Source organism: Staurois parvus, unplaced genomic scaffold, assembly GCF_062004578.1.
Source record: "Staurois parvus isolate SC_StPar_1 unplaced genomic scaffold, SC_StPar_1.0 ptg000154l, whole genome shotgun sequence".
NCBI classification, from domain to species: Eukaryota; Metazoa; Chordata; class Amphibia; order Anura; family Ranidae; genus Staurois; species Staurois parvus.
In genome coordinates, this window is record NW_028317950.1 from 23848652 (window position 1) to 23869156 (window position 20505).

The 20505-nt window shown below is 41.2% G+C and overlaps 1 protein-coding gene across 1 annotated transcript in view; it reads right to left on the reverse strand.

Moving 5' to 3' along the window:
- The window catches only part of LOC149463663 (rho guanine nucleotide exchange factor 3-like), a 35733-nt gene extending 18166 nt beyond the window's left edge, over window positions 1–17567 (reverse strand). The window contains exons 1-6 of the mRNA XM_089675256.1: window positions 17321–17567; window positions 10793–10850; window positions 10663–10716; window positions 3742–3849; window positions 1875–2036; window positions 407–469 (exon numbers count right to left, since the gene is read on the reverse strand). Coding sequence (XP_089531382.1) covers window positions 407–469; window positions 1875–2036; window positions 3742–3849; window positions 10663–10716; window positions 10793–10850; window positions 17321–17394 — 519 coding nt within the window. The 5' untranslated portion in view covers window positions 17395–17567. The remainder of the gene's footprint in view (window positions 1–406; window positions 470–1874; window positions 2037–3741; window positions 3850–10662; window positions 10717–10792; window positions 10851–17320) is intronic.
- Between the last annotated feature and the right edge of the window lie 2938 nt (window positions 17568–20505).

The window sequence follows — 20505 nt, forward strand, 5'->3', positions numbered from 1 at the left end:
AGTCTAGGAGGATCAGGTAAGTAAATCTTCTTTTTCTATGTCCCCTAGGCATAAATGAGCATTTAACTCTTGCAGTGTGGGGCACAGCCAACTGCAAGTGATCATTTTAATGTTTCCTCTAAACCACTGTACGGTTCCTTTTAGCTCCTGTGGGTGCCTAGTAAATGTGATCTATACACTTGAATTTCAAGGTCTATACACCTGCTAAGGTCATTACCAGGGGTCTGGATCTCCATGATCGGAGTTTAAGTTATTTTTATATTACATAGACATTTGTAATTACATAATATAAATTATATTACATAGAAGGCAAGAGGGGGAGGAGGAGAAACACACAGGAGCACTAATGGAGTTTCACAATCTTACATTTTTTAATACTGATTTTCTTGCAGGTTTTTTTTTTTACCTTCTTGACTAGGTTGAGGTCATCTATTAGCATGTGCTCCCCCTGCATCAGCTCGAAGATCACCTGTGTGTAAATTATATTTGTCATATATACAACAAACTGAATAGAGATCATGCATTACATAGAAGAAACCCTGGGACCTACTATATTGCTTGTGATGTACAGAACCCTATAGCTGGTTCACACCAACTGCAGTCCAGTGTGTTTTTACTCTGCATCAAAAATGCATGGGCAGTGTTTACCAAGGATTCCATAGACCATAGGTCACACCAGTGCAGTGCATTCCACTGCAGTCAACCAAAGTAAAACATGCTGCATTTTTTTATATGGAAGGAGGCAAAACACATCAAATAGAACTGGAATGCACATGTCAATAATGAAGATGAAGAAATAAAGAAGGGGAAAAGAAACACACCAGAACACATCAAAAACACATATAAACGATCATGCAAAACGCAACTGGAAGGCAGAAGTGGCGTGAACTGGCCCTTACAGAGGGTCTAGTATATAGGGGTGTCCACTATACTAGGAGGAAGTAGAGAGTTAATTAATAGTACACAAGTAAAATGTAATTCAGCTCCACAGAAACTACAATATTTGCATTGCATAAAACATTAGATATCTTTAACTCTCCTGAAGTATCTTGATGCTCCTGTGAGTAAAGGTCCCTGCCTTCTGAATAGCAGCAGAACAAAAAAGCTCATCACTGCACATCGTGAAAGAAAAACAAACGATGGTAGATGTTGAAGTAGAGTGAGTGATGACATGCAAATCTATCTCCTGTAGTTTTATCTTTTAAAGCAATTTGAAAGGTTAACTTTTTTTGTTTGGAAAATAACAAACATTTCTATACTTTTCTACTGTGTGCAGTGGTTTTTCACAGAGCAGCCTTCTCAGGTCCCCCACAGGCTCTCCTGGCCCCTCCCTCCTGCCGGGTGCCCCCCACAGCAAGCAGCTTGCTATAGGGGTACCCGCTGCTCTGTGTGTCCATTTACACATAGAGCCATGTCTGAGCCCCGGCTCCTCTCTCCCCCCATTGGCTGACTGGCCAATGGTTCCTGCTTGCTGTCTCAGCCAATGAGGAGGCAGACACCCGGAACAGCCGAGGCTGTCATTCACATCACTGGATCGCGATGAGGTTCAGGTAAGTATTGAGGGGGCTGGGGGCACTGCTGCACACAGAAGGTTTTTTACCTTCATGCATAGAATGCATGAAGGTAAAAAAAACCTTCAGCCTTTACAACCACTTTAATTATTGATGTTTAAGAGAGGTCTGGACAAAATCTTGTTAAGGCCAGAGTGGCTGCCAGAAAGGATATATTGACTCTGTAAGAATCACTAAAGGTTAGAAAAAGGTCATAGTTGATCAGTCCCATCACATTTTAGTTTAGGATAAATTAATCCTTTAATAAATCATAAAGAAGGAACTGGTATTTGTAACAGCATTCATGGTATAGTTGGGCCTCACCTCCTGACGTTTGATCTCCCGGGTGGACAGCTCCTCCCGTGCACTGTCATAGGTCTCACTCCACAACTTGCTGTTCCTCTTCTTAGCTGATGCTGAATCTCGGCTCCGTGTACGTGGATAGAAGCTGAAAAGACGATTGTCATTGCAACAGCCTATAGAACGCTGCAAAGATTGGAATCTGTTAGTCAACATTCTGCCTTTAGGTTCACAGTCCCCCCATTCTCTTGGGCCCAATACCAACTGCAACTTCACTAAAGACTTTGTGAAAATATGGTTGATCATTATTTGCTGCTCGCTATTCCTTTGTACCATTTTTCACTGTAGCAATTTGGGTTCAAAGGAGAATAAACTAGTGTAAGTCCATCTTTTTGTCTGTAGTTTTTATAGGTTTCCAAAGAGTACATTATGTTTGATGAAGTATCAATAAACTAGAATTGATCCAGTAAGTGTAAAGTAGTATTGTTACAGTCAAGAGATATTCACATTTCTCCATATTTGTTGACATATTTTGGTCATTAAAAAGCTAAAATATTAACCAAGTAATGTTTGTGTATGAATATACTGTAACTCCCAACACTTACTTCAAATAAGCATTGATTCTCAAGTTCAATTGGTCTAATACTGCATAAAGAAATAACAGTAAGAAAAGAAGGTGAATTCAAGTCTTATGGAGATGGCTAGGGATCGGAACTCAAAAACTTCCCAAATTCCATCCCCTACTAACAACACAGAGAAGTAGAAGAGGGAACAAAAGAAAGAAATATGCCACCATCCAACTAACCCATTCCCCCACTAACCCAGGACGCTGTTCCCCACATCCATAAAGCCATCTACACCTTTAACTTACTGGTCACATTCCTCCTTATTGTCTTTTTCTTCTTACTGATCACCACTAGGTACTCAGTACTCAGAATTTCTTCTTCAAGAATTATTTTTCCTATCTGCTCCGCTAGACTTCTCTAAGGATGTTTTTACAAAACAGTGAAAAATTGAAGGTATTCAAAAAGTAAATAAACTAACACTAAAAGCCATTACTACTTTATATGGTGTTTTGTTACAATAATGTCAATAAAGATATTAATAAACCTCACAGGTTTAATGGTACCCAAGTGTGTGCACCTGTATTAGGTCTGTATTAATTTTGTATTATTAATATTTTATCTATTATTTACCATGTATTTTGCACATCAGTCTATTACAGTGTTAAAGATGGTGACAGCTCCACTTTAAGGAGTCCACAAGAGGGTGCCTCCACTATGTGCTGCAGAAAGATTATGAACACAGAGAGCCCAGTCTCCTTCTCTCCAAGTGCAATACTGACACTGAACCCAAAACTGTTTAGCATTGAGAATTCTATCTTTACTCACAAAAGATTAGTGTACGTAAGACACATTCAGAAACCTCTGTGGTTATCATCCTGTAAATAAATGCTGACGAAGAGATAATGGACATTAAAAATCTGTTTCCTCTTCTGTAAAATGTTCTACTACTGGTGATGGTCAATGACCTCCTCTTCTGGTAGCAGGTTACCTTTTGCTATTACCATGAGGTTTAGCGATGTCACCACAAATGATATTTGTTGGTAGGGAGGTAAGTAAAAATCAGCAATAGTAATGCTGCAGGCCAAGACCTACTTGTCCAAAACACAGACCACAGGCATGGACCTCCACATTCTGGGGGGGAATTTAATAAAACTAGAGCAGACAGAATTTGGAGGAGCTGTGCATAGTACCCAATCAGCTTCTAACTTCAGCTTTTTTTTTTTAGTTAAACTGTAAAAATGAAAGCTGATGGTTGCAATGCACATCTGCTCCAGATTCTGACACCTCAGGTCATACTAAATTCCGCTTTCTGTGCCTTTTATTACCTGGATGGATAAGCTGAGCTTCTTCAGTGGAGTGACTTTCGTTTGCTGAGGCGTGCTGTTGGACGATAAAGACTTTGCGACAGGCTTAACCCTCTTGTTACTGGGTTCCTACGAATGACATGCAAAGAAAACAGACTGTGACAACAGCTTGTTAGAGAAAAAAAAATTGTTCTTGTAATGTTAATCTCCTTGGAGGGTGGCTATGCTAAAGTCACAAGAATGAACAGTGAACGTAGAATCACACGCTTCTTAAAATGGATAGAACACTAAACAGATTAAGGTTATAGGGAACATTTAGCAATATACTGTGCTAAGCCATACCCTGAAACATGTACATTTGTCTTAAATTCCTCCTGAAAAAACAGCAATGCGTTTCCTGGTATACAGGGATGCCTAGGCACTCCTGTGCCCCTTTGCCAAGATGTCTGCTTTCAAATCAGAGATACAATGCAGAACAAGGCATGGTAAGGTAGTAATGGGGAGACCACATGCTATACTGGTGATTAGCCCTTTGCAATCTGTCTCCCTTTTTTTTTTTGGGAATCGATTCCAGGGTGCCGTTCCACTTTATGAGGATTGTGTGTTAGCAGAAGCCAAAAAGAGACAAAAGGCAGAATGGTTGGTGAGTATATAACTTGACACTAGAGTTCTGCCCTCCTCCTCACATATGACTGGTTAACCTATGCCACTCTTCTCTGTCACCAATCTATACACAGCCTCACCCTTTATACACTATATTGCCAAAAGTATTAGGACACTCGCTCTTACATGCACATGAACTTTAATGGCATCCCAGTCTTAGTCCATAGGGTTCAATATTGAGCTAGCCCACCCTTTGCAGCTATAACAGCTTCAACTCTTCTGGGAAAGATGTCCACAAGGTTTAGGAGTGTGTCTATGGGAATGTTTGACCATTATTCCAGAAGCGCATTCGTGAGGTCAGGCACTGATGTCATGTAAGAAGGCCTGGCTCACAGTCTCCGCTCTAATTCATCCCAACGGTGTTCTATCGGGTTGAAGTCAGGACTCTGTGCAGGCCAGTCATGTTCCTCCACCCCAAACTCGCTCATCCATGTCTTTAAGGATCTTGCTTTGTGCACTGGTGCGCAGTCATGTTGGAACAGAAAGGGGCCATCCCCAAAATCTTCCCACAAAGGGAGCATGAAATTGTCCAAAATTATGTCATAAAAGTGTCTTTGTATGCTCATGCCTTAAGAGTTCCCTTCACTGGAACTAATGGGCCAAGCCCAACCCCTGAAAAACAACCCCACACTATAATCCCCCCTCCACCAAACTTTACTCCTGGCACAATACAGTCAGGCAAGTACCGTTCTCCTGGCAACCGCCAAACCCAGACATATCCATCGGATTGCTAGACAGAGAAGCGTGATTCGTCACTCCAGAGAACACGTCTCCACTGCTCTAGAATCCAGTGGCAGCGTGCTTTACACCACTGTATCCTAGGCTTTGCTTTGCATTGCACTTGGTGATGTAAGGCTTGGATAGAGCTGCTCGGCCATGGAAACCCATTCCATGAAGCTCTCTACACTGTTGTTGTGCTAATCTGAAGGCCACATTTTGTTTGGAGGTATTTAGCTATTGACTCTGCACACAGTTGGCGACTTCTGTGCACTGTGCTCTGACCCCGCTCTGTAATTTTACGTGGCTTACCACTTCGAGGCTGAGTTGCAGTTGTTCCCAGTTGCTTCCACTTTGTTATAATACCTCTAACAGTTGACCATGGAATATTTAGTAGCAAGAAAATTTCACAGATGGACTTATTGCACAGGTGGCAACCTATCACAGTACCACACTTGAATTCACTGAGCTCCTGAGAGTGACCCATTCTTTCACAAATATTTGTAGAAGCAGTCTGCATGCCTAGGTGCTTGATTATATACACCTGTGGCCATGGAGGTGATTGGAACACCTGAATCCAATGATTTGAAGGGGTGTCCCAATACTTTTGGCAATATAGTGTATCTTGAGCCGCTACTATACTGCAAACAGCAATGCTGGCAGGAAAAGAGGTAGGAAAGCACAGACATTTTGCAGACAATTTTCAAAGCTTAACTGAACAAGCTTACGATAGAAGCCAATTGGTTGTCATAAACAGCTTCTCAGGTTTTGAAGCACTCTATCATTAGACTTGTAACTAATTAAAGCAGAACTAAACCAATCGATTTAAAGGTTTCAAAAAACAGTTACACTCCCGGCATGCCAGGAATGATAACTGTCATATTTGCTTGTGCACTCAACCAAACTGTCAATCAAATGGCTGATGTCATAACTGATCACATGTGCAGACCCATGGCAGTTGCAGATCAAACAGCTCAGATGGCATTTTCCTTGGTTGAAAAGCATAGGAAGGTTTAGTTCCACTTTAAGAGACTAATACCACTCTGATCCGATTATCCAAATGCAGGTACCCAGATGAGGAGGTGTCTCTTTAGGAGCCAGTAAAAAGCTCAACTGAGGTCTCAACTGCTCATTATCGTACAAGGAAACTGTAACATTTGTTTCCTTTTTAAATACCTAGGAAACCTGACAACTGTTAGGCTAGTTGGGCAGTGGGTCTAAAAGCTACTGTTAGACAAATGTCCCCCAAGCTTTGCCATCTCACATTAACACCAGAGCATATACTGTATGTCTAGCTAGCCTTGGTAGCTTGCTGAAATATTTGTCTACACAAAGTCTATGAGGCCAAACACACACTATGCTGCACCAAAGAAGCACGTGCACCTTTTCAAAAGTTTTACTGCACCATGCTGCCTTGATGTTAATGGACTCCATAGAGAATAATGTGAGTTCCATTGTTGTGCAGCAAGACGACAGATGCAGAAGAACTTACACTAGTGTGAACGAGACCTTATGGTTTGTTTTCTTTACCTACTTCCCTACTGGGCCAATTCTGACATTTCTATCCTACGTGTAAAAACCATCATTTTTTACAAGAAAATTTATCAGAACCCCCAAACATTATATATTATTTTTTAGCAGAGGCCCTAGAGAATAAAATGGTTGGTTTTGAAATTTTTCATAAAAAATTCTGGATGAATCAGAACTCTATTGCAATTTTTTAAGTGCAAAAGTTTTTAAACACATATTTTTTGGGAAAAATACACTTTAATGAATTTTAATGCACACAAACACATAATACAAATTTTTTTGTAAACTATAAATATGTTATGCTGAGTGAATACCTTAGATACCTAACATTTCACACTTTAAAATTGTGTATGTCCTTGTGAACATCATTTACATATGCGTGTGAGACCCAGGTATCCACTCACCTTTTTGCGTCCGTGGGGGTGCCGGGGGAGGGGACAGGGGAGCTTTATATTTTTTACTTATTTATTTTATTTAAAACAAATAACTTTTTACACTGTCTTTTTTAATCACTTTTATTGCTATCACCAGGAATGAGCAACATCCCTTGTGATAGCATGGGCCGTGACAGGTCCTCTTAGACTCCATATCCAAAATTGTTTTGGTCAGATGCTTTCACATGCCAGTAATGGCTTGGTTACATCCTGGTTAAATCGGAAGTGACAAAATACTCATTGCTTCTGGTTTCTTAGACCATAGAGATGCTCGGGGACGTTCCAGCCCTCGATCATCTGTATGGTATTCCAGCAGAAGCACCCGCTTCAGTCCCGGATTGCCCGGTGGGACAGAAGAGCACAGAAAGGCGGTGGGGGGGAACCCCCTCCCACCTCATGCAAAGCCATTCCAGCAGCTATTTTAACTTTTCCAATATCTCTTCCCTTATGTTCATTACTATAAACTCACAATCTATTATTTCATAACATCACAACTCTTGCATACAGTGCATATCTACAATGAAAGAAATTTTTTTACTTATGCTATATGATGTGATTCACTATTTACTTTTTATATTGCGCATCCATTTTATTAATGTCATCCACCATAAATCATTATCCTTAAAAATATCACCGACATACATGCTTAAATTTACAGTTGCATCAAGACACATTCCAATGCACTTTTAAAACAAGGTCTTCATTGTCTTCCTTCATCACACTGTAAGTGCAATACTGCAAACCTCTATTACAATAAATATTGACAGACATATTTTTTGAACCATTTTTTATACAGATCACATGACTTTTATGGAACATTGCAGTTTTTTTTTCACATTTGGCATGCTAGTCTAATCTTTCAAACATTCTAAAGCGGAACTACACTGTATCTGAGCACCACAAACCAAAAACGCTATTTAATTAATTTTTATTATTCAAAGCAAACTCCCCCATCCATCCATGTCTCCAGGCTTTTTTGCTGAGAAATCAGTTTGATAACCTCCTCCCTAAAATTTCTTGCTGTGCCATCTTGAGTAAGGGCAAATGATTCATGGAACATTTACTTCCTGGAGTCCATCTGCCGTTAGCTCAGGCATACAGGCAGGAGGATGTGCTTAGCTGAAAAAGCCCCACCTCCCCTCCTGAAGACTCCTGGGATGTATGACATCATTTGCCTAGGCCTGGAAACCAAGATGTGACTGAAGAAATGTAATAAAAAAAAAGTTTAAATCAACAAGTAAATTTGATATACCTTCCGATTTTCTAATGCTAGCAGCATAAGGAATGCAAATAGTCAATGTTAATTGAGAGAGTGAAGTTCCACTTTAACTTGAAAAATTATATGCCACATTCTATAAATCTGTTTTTGTTGTGCCAAATACTTGGTGCACTATTAATAACTTATCAGGGCCCAATATGTGGTTATTATAAGATTACAGAATGGAATTGGCATAGGATTACAGGAATGAATTATTTTAGCAGGGGCAGTAATTAGGGATGCAATTTATCCGCTGGCAGTGCTGATCTAAATAGCATGTCATGGATGTAATGTGGAGGTACAGCGACAGAGGAAATGTGTATATAATCAGGAGGTGCAGCATCCAGGATTAAGCAGCATCTGACAGTTTGAAAATAAGAAGATGAGAGCCGCAGCTGCATACATGTAGTCGCCACCTAAAAACCACATTTCCTAAAACGTGTTTCACCCTGATGGGCTTGTTCACAAGGACAGAGTAGGTAAACAGGAAGTAGCTGAAACTTTGCTTCACTTGTCATGAACAGTGCACTTCTGAAAGGAGGATGTGGTTTTGAAGTGTTCTATAAATGCACACACAGTATACATGAAGCCCCTGATTAGAAATACACTAATTGGAGAGACCTTTTTTTATTATCAACAAATACTTGAAGTGCATATAAATTAACATACAGTTGTTCTCAAAAGTTTGCATACCCTGGCAGAAATTGTGAAATTTTGGCATTGATATTGAAAATATGACTGATCATGCTAAAAAATGCTCTTTTATTGAAGGATAATGATCATATGAAGCCATTTATTATCAAATAGTTGTTTGGATCTTTTTTAAATCATAATGATAACAGAAATCACCCAAATGGCCATGATCAAAAATTTACATACCCTGGAGTGTTTGGCCTTGGTACAGACACACAAGGTGACACACACGGGTTAAAATGCCATTTAGAGGTTAATGTCCCAGATCTGTGGCTTTTTAAATTGCAGTTAGTATCAGCGTATAAATAGTCAATGAGTTTGATAGCTCTTACGTGGAAGCACTGACTAGGCTAGATACTGAACCATGGGGATCAGAAAAGAACTGTCAAAAGTCCTGCGTAACAAGGTAATGGAACTTTATAAAGATGGAAAAAGACATAAAGAGAAGTCCAAAGCCTTGAATATGCCAGTCATCACTTCCAATAAGAAGTAGAAAATTCAGGGACCTCTTGATACCAAGCCAAGTACAGTTAGACCAAAAAGGATTGCAGCCACAACTGCCAGAAGAATTGTTCAGGATACAAAGGGAAACCCATAGGAAACCACAAGAAAAATACAGGCTGTTCTGTAAAAAGGCAGTGTGGCTGTTTTGAAGGAGTACAATATTATGACACTTGAAAAAAATGAGCTGCATGGTTGAGGTGCCAGAGAGAAGCTTTTACTGCATCAATGACACAAAAAGGCCTGGTTAGGCATGTCAAGGTGTTGTCAGGCATATTGTAACCGGGCTTTTTTGTGGCATTGGTGCAGTAAAAGCTTCTTTCTGGCACCTCGACCAAACAGCTCATTTTTGTTCAAGTATCACCATATTGTACTCCTTAAAAACAACCACACCATTTTTTTCCAGAGCAGCCTGTATTTCTTTCATGGTTACCTGTGGGTTTTTTTTGAATCCCGGACAATTCTTCTGTCAGTTATGGCTGCAATCTTTCTTGGTCTACCTGACCTTGGCTTGGTATCAAGAGATCTCTGAACTTTCCACTTCTTAATAGGTGATTTAACAGTACTGATTGGCATATTCAAGGCTTTGAACATCTTTTTATGTCCTTGTCCATCTTTATAAAGTTCCATTACCTTGTTACGCAGTACGTTTGACAGTTCTTTTCAGATCCCCATTGCTCAGTATCTAGCCTAGTCAGTGCTTCCACGTAAGAGCTAACAAACTCATTTACTATTTATATACTGACACTAATTACAATTTAAAAAGCCACAGATGTGGGACATTAACCTCTAATTGGCATTTTAACCTGTGTGTGTCACCTTGTGTGTCTGTACCAAGGCCAAACATTCCAGGGTATGTAAACGTTTGAGCAATGAGTAGAGGATCCTGTGAGTAGTACCGGTGTGCAATGAGTAGAGGATCCTATGAGTGGGGCCAGTTTGTGTAGAGAGAAAAGTATTCTGTAAGTAGAGACAGAATGTAATAAGCAAAGGATTTTGGGACTAAGGCCAATGTTTGTAGAGAGCAGGAGACTCTGTGAGTAGAGTAAGTGTGTAAACAGCAGAGGATTCTGGGAGTAGGGCCAGTGTGCAGAGAGCAGAAGATTCTAGAATTTAATCGCCATGGGCAGTATTGTTTTTATTCACCTTTTCATCTGTGACTTGGGCCGGTAAACTGTCTCCATGTTTCCTCCTCTTCAGCTAAAACGAAAAAAAAAAAAAGTCATTAGATACACCCCTAAGCACTGTGCCCCACACAGTGCCCCTAATTACTTACCCCCGAGCTCTCAGACAGTGACCCAGTGGTATAGGAGCGCTCTCTCTGCACTGGAGCCCTTTAGGAGGCGAACAGATGGAATATTATTAGTTTTATAGCATCCTGCCTTGTAGCGCCCCCAGCTGCCAAGGAAGCCTTGGAATGTGATATCTAACAAAAAAAGGATGCTTTCACTGGAATGGGACCTACTAGATGTAGTCCAACTCCTGAAACAAACTTTTGACTATTCTGGTCCAAGTTACAGCAGGTCATAATATGGCAGAATTCCAGAACATGACCCATTTCACACTGTATCTACCATTGTGATTGTAAAACTGTTCTTTGTTATCAGCTCCCTGAGGCAGATTAGAACCTAATGCTGAGTCCTTTAATAAAATTACAGTGATAAGTGATGACTGGCATATTCAAGGCTTTGAACATCTTTTTATGTCCTTGTCCATCTTTATAAAGTTCCATTACCTTGTTACGCAGTACGTTTGACAGTTCTTTTCAGATCCCCATTGCTCAGTATCTAGCCTAGTCAGTCATAATATGGCAGAATTCCAGAACATGACCCATTTCACACTGTATCTACCATTGTGATTGTAAAACTGTTCTTTGTTATCAGCTCCCTGAGGCAGATTAGAACCTAATGCTGAGTCCTTTAATAAAATTACAGAGCAGGAAGTTAGAAGTGTGCAGAAAAAATATTTCCCCTACCTGAATCTTTTCAGATTCTAAGTGTTAAATTTTTAGATAAGCTCATGAAATCCTTTGTGAAAGTTATTTATAGATAAACTCTTGCACATAAAGCATCTCAAATGTTATTTAAATTGTATTTCTGGGGGAAAAACTGCACTTAGTGCAAAAAATATTAAATAATAATGACTGTGAGAAAATAAATGTACAGCAGCACTCAAAAACACATCCAAAAGCAAAAACTGTTGTGCTATACCTTAAAATAATAAAACATACATAACACCCTTAAGTGCAAAAATGTGTATAAAAGTCCATCATATACAATATAATTGTAATCCAGTGATATAAAATCTTCAAAATCCCTTGTAACTCCACCACCAATATATATAAAATGACAGTCTCCTACCAGATGAACAGACCTCAAAGCCTCAGAGGTCAGCTCTCACACATAATGTACAGTAAATGCATTGGGATGATTGGGGACCACATGGCACACCAGGAGAGATCAAAGGAATTCAGCTGCAGCCAGTACCTCCACTCAGCATGTGTCAGGATTATACCAAAGAAAACAAATAACAAGCATCATAGCGTAAAATCGTTTTAACATTTTATTAGCAACAAAAACATCTCACAATAGGCAGCAATGTATAGGAGCAAAACAAATAACCCAGACACTGCTCAAGCCAGCAGCATAATGACATCAGCACAGGCACCACCCCAACAGGTTTCGTCCCAGAAGATGTTCTCAAGAAGCTTTCATATCAATGGATAACAAATATATAGGATACATATTTGGAACCGCCAAAGCTAATGGCCATTATTCAGTGCTCCTACTCGTTGACCTCTCTGCGGCCTTCGACATAGTCGACCACCCCCTCCTCCTCAAAAAAGTACACTCCCTCGGCCTTAGAGATTCTGCTCTCTCCTGGCTCTCATCCTACCTGTTACAACGCTCTTTCAGCGTTACCTATAATGCTACCACCTCCCCCTCACTCCCCCTCTCTGTTGGGGTCCCTCAAGGCTCTGTCCTCAGGCCCCTTCTCTTCTCCATCTACACCTCCTCCTTTGGCCAACTCATACACTCTCACGGCTTCAACTACCACCTCTATGCCGACGACACACAAATTTATTTCTCAACCCCCCACCACACCACCTCGGTCCCCGCCCGAATCACACACCTACTGAGCGACATATCAGACTGGATGTCGCTCCACTTCCTTAAACTGAACCTCTCCAAAACCGAGTTTCTTGTCTTCCCCCCAGCCCGGACACCACCCCCATTGACTTCTCCGTCACATCCAACAATGCCACCATCAAACCCGCCCCGCAGGCCAGAGTACTTGGTGTCATTCTGGACTCCAACCTATCCTTCCAGCCCCAATTCCAATCTTTAACAAACTCGTGCAGACTCCGCAACATCTCCAAAATCCGCACGTTCCTAACCCCAGAAACCAATAAACAGCTCATCCACTCCCTCATCATATCACGACTCGACTACTGCAACTCCCTCCTCACTGGCCTGCCTCGCCGCTGGCTATTTCCGCTTCAGTCAATCCTGAATACGGCTGCCAGACTCATTCACCTTTCCAACCGCTCCACCTCCGCCACCCCCCTCTGCCAATCCCTCCACTGGCTTCCGATTGCGCAACGGATCAAATTCAAAATCCTAACACTGACGTACAAAGCTGTCCACCATACTGCCCCGTACTACATCACTGACCTAATAGTCAAGTACCGCCCAGCACGCACACTCCGCTCCTCACAAGGCCTCCTTCTCTCTAGTTCCCTGGTCTCCTCCTCCCATGCACGCCTCCAGGACTTCTCCAGGGTGTCACCCATCCTCTGGAACTCCCTGCCCCAACCCATCAGATTATAACCTACTCTCCTCTCCTTTAGGCGCACCCTGAAAACCCATCTCTTCGGGGAAGCCTACCCCACCCCCTGCTAACCTGCCGACCTCCTCCACTCTTCCTACCACTCCATCCCCCACAGCTATCTCCTCCTGTGCCACCATCCCCTCCCTCCTAGATTGTAAACTGGAAAGAGCAGGGCCCTCATTCCCCTCATGTTTTGCATTGTATTGGTATTGTTCTGTCACATGTTCTGTCCCCCTTTGTAATGTACAGCGCTGAGCGAACCATTGGCGCTTTATAAATACTGTATAATAATAATAACATATTGGACTTCTATACACATTTTTGCACCGTTAGGGTGTTATATAGGGTTTATTAATTTATCAGGTATTGCTTTTAGTATCCATTCATATCTGAGATTTTTTAATTGCGGGCAGAATTGCTGTGATTCTGCCTGCGATAGCAGATCACTGTGCAAAAATGACAAATTGCATCATGCGTGTTAATGTGCAATTCATTTTCAATGGCACCTAAAACAGTGATGCAATTCTGCCGCGATAAATCGCAGTGCAATCACAGCAGGCTGCATCACACAAAGCTTGTCCCCCAAAAAAGAAGCAGGAACGTCTTTTGGGGTGACAAGGTTTGTGCGATTGAGCACGTGGCAATCGGGGCATAATTCACCGCATTTTAGTGCCATTGAAAATAATGGTGCGATTTGTCATTTTTGCACAGTGTTTTGGGATTGCGGCAAAACGCCCAGATGTGAACAGAGCCTTACTTTTCTGCAATAAATGTATATTTTCCAAAGATTTGTCCTGTGAAAAATGTAGCAAATACAGAAATGTACTTGGCAATATGCCAGAAATCCAGTGAGCTTGAGCTCCAAATCACATATTTTAACCCTTCCCAAGCTTCTCCTGCCTGACTACTGAGCACATCCTCTTTGGGGTGAGGGGGCAGGGAGGTCTGTAGTCCAGCAAGGAAGAGGATAGGGCTGGTAACACTGCTTGGGATTTCTGTGCAGCAGTGGCCACATTCTCACACCACAAGACATTAAGAGCTTTTTGGATTTCTGGTAGGATAAATTGGTTATTTTTCTGTGCTTACATATTTTGTAAAGGTATATTACATGGAGAAATATGCTCATATTAGGTGTACTGGATATTTGTTTTTATTTTTTTACAAACACACACTTCAAATAAGAACTCCTACCAGAAGTTGAGGCTTGTTAAAACTCCCAAGGACCCAAGTGCACATAGCACATGTCCCCATTAAAATCTGTGCTATGGTTTAAAAATAATTTGTAATTTTTATTTCTATCAGTGCTGCCTGTATCTCTACTCTCAGCGGAAGCCTAAATAGGCATTCCTATGGAAAGGATAAAGGCAGCTCTAAGGCTCCATGCACACTGGACATTTTAATAATGCTGGTAACGTTAGCTGTGTAAAGTCACGTTAAAACCGTGAGTTTTTCAGCATTTTTGTATTAGTGTTTACCTGCGTTTTTTCGCATTTGCGTTATTTAGGGGTTTTTTTGGTAAAAAAAATCCAAAAATGCCGGTTTGCCTCGTTTTTTAGAGTTTACAGCTAAAAAAGTCTTCTAGAAACCCACTAGTTCTAAGTTTTTTTTCCAGCCAAAAAACGTTGATTACAGTCTATGTGTGCATGGAAATATAGGATAACATACTGGGGGGGGTTTACTGGCTGTAGAAAATAATGTCAAAAGCCAAAAACAGCCGCTGTATAAACATTCAGTGTGCATGAGGACTAAAACTACAGCCCCCTCTCTGGTTTTGCAGCCTTCCTTGTTGTTTAACCCTTTCCTCCTCTGCCCTTATTGTACTGTGAAAAGACAGCGCACACAATCTCCTGCAGCCCCCAACTAGGGTGGAGATCACTACAGCAGTAGCTGGTATTTTGATTGACAGCAGCAGGAGAATAGCTGTTAGCTTTTGCCAATGGCAGTGTTTCCCCGAAAATAACACTGTCTTATATTTTTTTTTGGCTCAAAAACCACACTAGGTCTTATTTTCAGGGTAGGTCTTATTTTTTAAATGTCCAGGTGTGGACAGGGGGTGCAGAGGTGAGCTGCAGGCAGTTGTGGATGAGGGTTACTATGGAGAGGGCCGGCTGATGACAGTTGTGAGCTGCAGTCAGGTGTTGCAGGGGTGACTTGACAGGTGAGTTTCAGACAGGGTGCAGACAGGAGCCACAGACAGGGTGCAGGATTGATTAGCAGATGTGGGATGCAGAGGTGAGCTGTGACCAGGGGGTGCAGAGCTGAGCTGTGGCTTGGGGGTGCAAAGGTGGGTTGCAACTCAGCTCACCTCTGCACCCCTCCAGCCGCAGCTAACCCCTGCACCCCCCCAGCCACAGCTCACCTATGCACCCTGTCTGCAACTCACCTGACTCAATTTACCTCTGCATCACCTGACTGCAGCTCACCTTTGTACATCCCCCCCCTCCCCCTCCACTGTCCCCATATGGTTAGCTAGCTTTGCAAAACACAGCTGTCAGCAGCCGGCCCCTCTCTATAGTAACTCCCGTTTCGGGTCCTATCTTCCCACACAGTGCACCAAGTGCACTTACTCACTGCTCCGCCTCTTCTCCACTGGCCGGTGATCACCCCTGGGGTATCAGCTTCCATGCATTAGGCTGGAGGAGGAGATGCCCCGCTCCTAAACACACTGCATACTGCACCCGCAGATATCTGTTCCTTCCCTGTCCCACAGTGAGTACAGAGGTAAGGAGGTTCTGTGGGAGCGGAGGAGGTTTTGTGGGAGCGGATGGTGCTGTTACTTTAGTCTCGCTTCTGTGTTTATAAGAGACAGTAGATATGGGTGTGCGCAAAGCCAGTGGCGGAGGTGGTGGAATGGCGTTCCACCATGTCCCGTCTGAAAAAAGAACCCTGATCACAACTAGGTCTTATTTTCGGGGTAGGTCTTATACTTTAGCAATTCCTAAAAATAGCACTAGGTCTTATTTTCAGGGTAGGTCTTATTTTAGGGGAAACAGGGTATTACAGTAGCCTCTCTCGGACAAATGCAGTAACAATATTTCATACAAACTCATCCAAACTTTATTAGTGACATTGGGTCTTTGGTTTTGGTGATCGATAACCTACAATGCAACTAAATTATTACTAAAAATGGATATTAAGTGACAGTTTTTAGAGGCTTATTACAGCCAAGAAACAGTACAGAAGATGTTCTGGGAAGTGATAATTGTCAAATGATCAGCTGACTTCCCTCCATTAATCATATAACCAAATTAGTCCAATCCACCCATCACCATAATCTTTTCCGTTCTTAAGGGGTGCACAGTTAGTGGTGATATTGTAGATCAATGACATGGAAAGCTAGCACACTTTACAGGTCCCCTCTCTCAAGATGACAGACTTCAATGGACTCCTTTCTCAAGGTAACAGAGATCATTATCTATCACCTTCAGAAAAGGGTCCATAGAAGCCCTGAAATGACGGTGGATATGTCTCTTTTTGTTTGCACTCAGTAAAGACTTTAAATATTTTTGAGTTATACCCATATTGTGTGCTGGCTTTTCGGGTAAATCAGAAATCACAGAACAGGGCCAACTTTCCCTTTTAAGCCCTGTTTAGCCAAAAATGGCAGCTTACATAGAATGATGGACTGTACTGTTACAGTATATAAATAGGAAATACCTCATCATCTGTGAAGGAGTATAAGTCACAAACACAGCGTTATTAGTATTTCCATAAAGTTATTAGATTTTTGTTTTACTGACTTTTTTAAAGGAAATCATCCTAAAGCAAAAAACATTGTGAGAAGGCTTTGATGGAAGCTGCCGTTCTGACCCCTGGCTTGCACACAAATTCTAAAAGGTGCAAAAATGTGATTATTTAGTATAAGTCATAACACTGAACTGAAACTAATACGATTTTGACACAGAACACATTTCTTTTACATAAAGTAGGTCATGCTAAATCTGTGCTCATTCATCCCCAAAATCTGTCATACCAAACTTCGCCATCCTCCTCGAGGGACTCATGGGGCTTTCCACCTCCCTCCATGGTTTTCGCTGCAGGTGCCATCAAAAATGTTTCCCCCTGGTCTTCATAGCGAGCGTTGGCTCCATAGATCGAGATTCATCTTGAATGCTGTGTGCCCCCTCGGCTCTTCTGAAGCTGTTCTCTTGTTTCCTCTCTGTGGCTATGGCTTCCTGTCATAGGTAGCTGTCATGGTTGGATATGATAAACGACATCACTTCCTGGCTTGTTACCTCGGCTCTCTGTGGTCAGCTTCTGAGCATTACTTCCTTAGTGAAGGGAAATGCTTCTTGACTAGAAGTTGCATTGCAGAATTGTGTCATATTTTACTATGAAATGTCCTGGAGATGTCTTGTGAAAATATTTAGAGAGAAGCAACACTCACATATAGTACGCCATGGGTTGGCCATTTTGTGAGTGCGTGTGGTATTAAAAAATCAGCTTACTGAAAATTAAACTTGTTAAAAATGGCTGGTAGTACTAGACACCCCTGGATGACTGTATATTTGGGAAAATAAGGTACACTTATGGTGCAACAATCACTAATGTTTCATTCAAGATAACCCAGAATCCATGTTTATTACCCATGCCTGACAGTTTTCCATTCCACATCTATGGCAAACCTTATCCTACAGATTTTTATATCATTCAGGACCTGTTCACATGAGATAAGCCACAAAAAAGAAAAAAAAAACAAAAAAACAAAAAGGAGGCATAAACATGGAAAATCCTATGCTTTTAAAAAAGTTGTTCACACCATTCACTAATCTGCAGCATGCTGCAGTTTGGGTGCCATTCAAGGAAGGTGAAATTTAGTTTTACAAAAAAAAACAAAAAGCGCATTTAAGATGCACAACAATGCGCTTGTAATACTTTTCCTGTTATTAAGTTCTGTGTTTTTGTATGCATTTTGTTCCTATACTCCCCTTTCCTTTTTTTCGGTAGCCTTCCTGTCCCCCCCTCTTTTATTACCTCAATAAAAAAGCATTTTTTGAATGTGGAAAAATAATGCATGTTAGCACACCTGAGTCTATATTGGAGTTCCCAGCTCTGCCCATTTTCTGGCCATATACTCCCTTGTGCCTTTGATTCAGCATTCTAAAAAAAATCCAGCAAGAACAACAAGAATCCTTTAGGGCAGTGGTTCTCAACCTGTGGGTCGCGACCCCTTTGGGGGTCGAACGACCCTTTCACAGGGGTCCCCTAAGACCATCAGAAAACACATATTTCCGATGTGTAAAGAGCAGCTACTGTGTAGAAAGCAGCTGCTGTGTTGAAAGCAGCTACTCTGTTAAAAGCAGCAGTATTGGAGGTAAAACGACACTCATGAATTATAATTACTGGGTAAATAATTTTATGGTTGGGGTCACCACAACATGAGGAACTGTATTAAAGGGTCACGGCATTAGGAAGGTTGAGAACCACTGCTTTAGGGCCCTTTCACACTGCTCTGTTGAAAAAACGTTGTAAAAAGGCATATGCATTTTTGATGCGTTTTCTGGTTACCTGGCTCCCAGCATGCACCTGTAACAACCATGGTGCATTTTTTATGCATTTTCCATTATTTTCTAAGGGGAGGTGCATTTTTGATGTGCTGTTTAAACATGCAACAAAAATGCAACATGCAGGACTTTTGTTTTATAAACGCACCGGTGTTTTAAAAATGCACTGGCATGAAGTTTTCTATAGGATTTAAAGCGATACATTTTTCTTTTGCTTTTTAAACCCTAAAAGCAGATCAAAAACTGATCAATGTGAAAGGACCCTTAATCAGAATAGCCACAGCAACTGAAAGAATTGGATCTCTAGTAGGGGAAATCTTACTGTTACTATTCCAGAGAAATGCCAGAGGCTAGTAGCTGATAAAATAATATTTTGATATGCGTTTTGGGTGGATCTGTTCTGTATAAGAACAGCTCCAGGTAAATATACAGCATAAAACTTCAGTTCACTTTTGCATTACTACAGTAGTCACTCAACATTTTGAGAAGTGTGGTCACTTGACATTTGACTAAGTATATGCCAAGTTTCTATACCAGCTGAAAACAGGCTCACAGTGTGATTGTCTGTTCTATAAACTGAAGATTAATTGGAAATGGAAGATTGGTTTTAAGGGACGGCAAGAGCTCATAATGGGCACCACTAACTACAGTCATGTCCAAAGGTTTTGAGAATGACACAAATATTAATTTTCACAAAGTCTACTGCTTCAGTGTTTTTAGATCTTTTTATCAGATGTTACTATAGTATACTGAAGTATAATTACAAGCATTTCAGACCTGTCAAAGGCTTTTATTGCATTAAGTTTATGCCAAGTGTCAATATTTGCAATGTTGACACTTCTTTTTCAAGACCTAATTCACCCTGGCATGCTGTCAATCAATTTCTGGCAGCCCATTCTTGCATAATCAATGCTTGGAGTTTGTCAGAATTTGTGGGTTTTTTTTGTTCACCCATTTCTTGAGGACTGAGCACAAGTTCTCAGTGGGAATAAGATCTGGAGAGTTTCCTGGCCATGGACCCAAAATTTTGATGTTTTGTCCCCCGAGTCACTTAGTTATCACTTTTGCCTTATGGCAAAGTGCCTCATTATGCTGGAAAAAGCATTGTTCATCACCAAACTGTTCTCGGATGGTTGGTAGAAGTTGCTCTCGGAGGATGTTTTTGTACCATTCTTTATTGATGGTATAAATCAACCAAAAAGAGAAGGCCAGAAATTTGGACTTTAGAGGCACTGGAACAATATTCATTAAATTGTTTCTTTACTGGGTGTACACAATTACACAACAGTACATAAAAACCATCTGCTAAGAATGTAGGACCCCCATTGGGGTAGTACATTCTAAGCATTTACAAATCTCATAGATACACAAAATCTTGATCCATACAAAAATACCGTGTCCCGGTAAGGGTGTCAGGGAACATGAATCAGATGTCAATAACCATAGAGACTCAACACGTTTCGTGAGAATATCGCTTCTTTAGGAGTTACTACATATGAAAAAAGTGAGTATAGATATAACATAACATGACATGACATGGTATATTGTCCATCATTCATCATTAAACATATTCTGAATATACCTTAAATCACAGGCATCGTAGCGGGGTTACGGAGGGGGAAAAGGCATCCAACGCCCAGGCAAGTCGACAGGG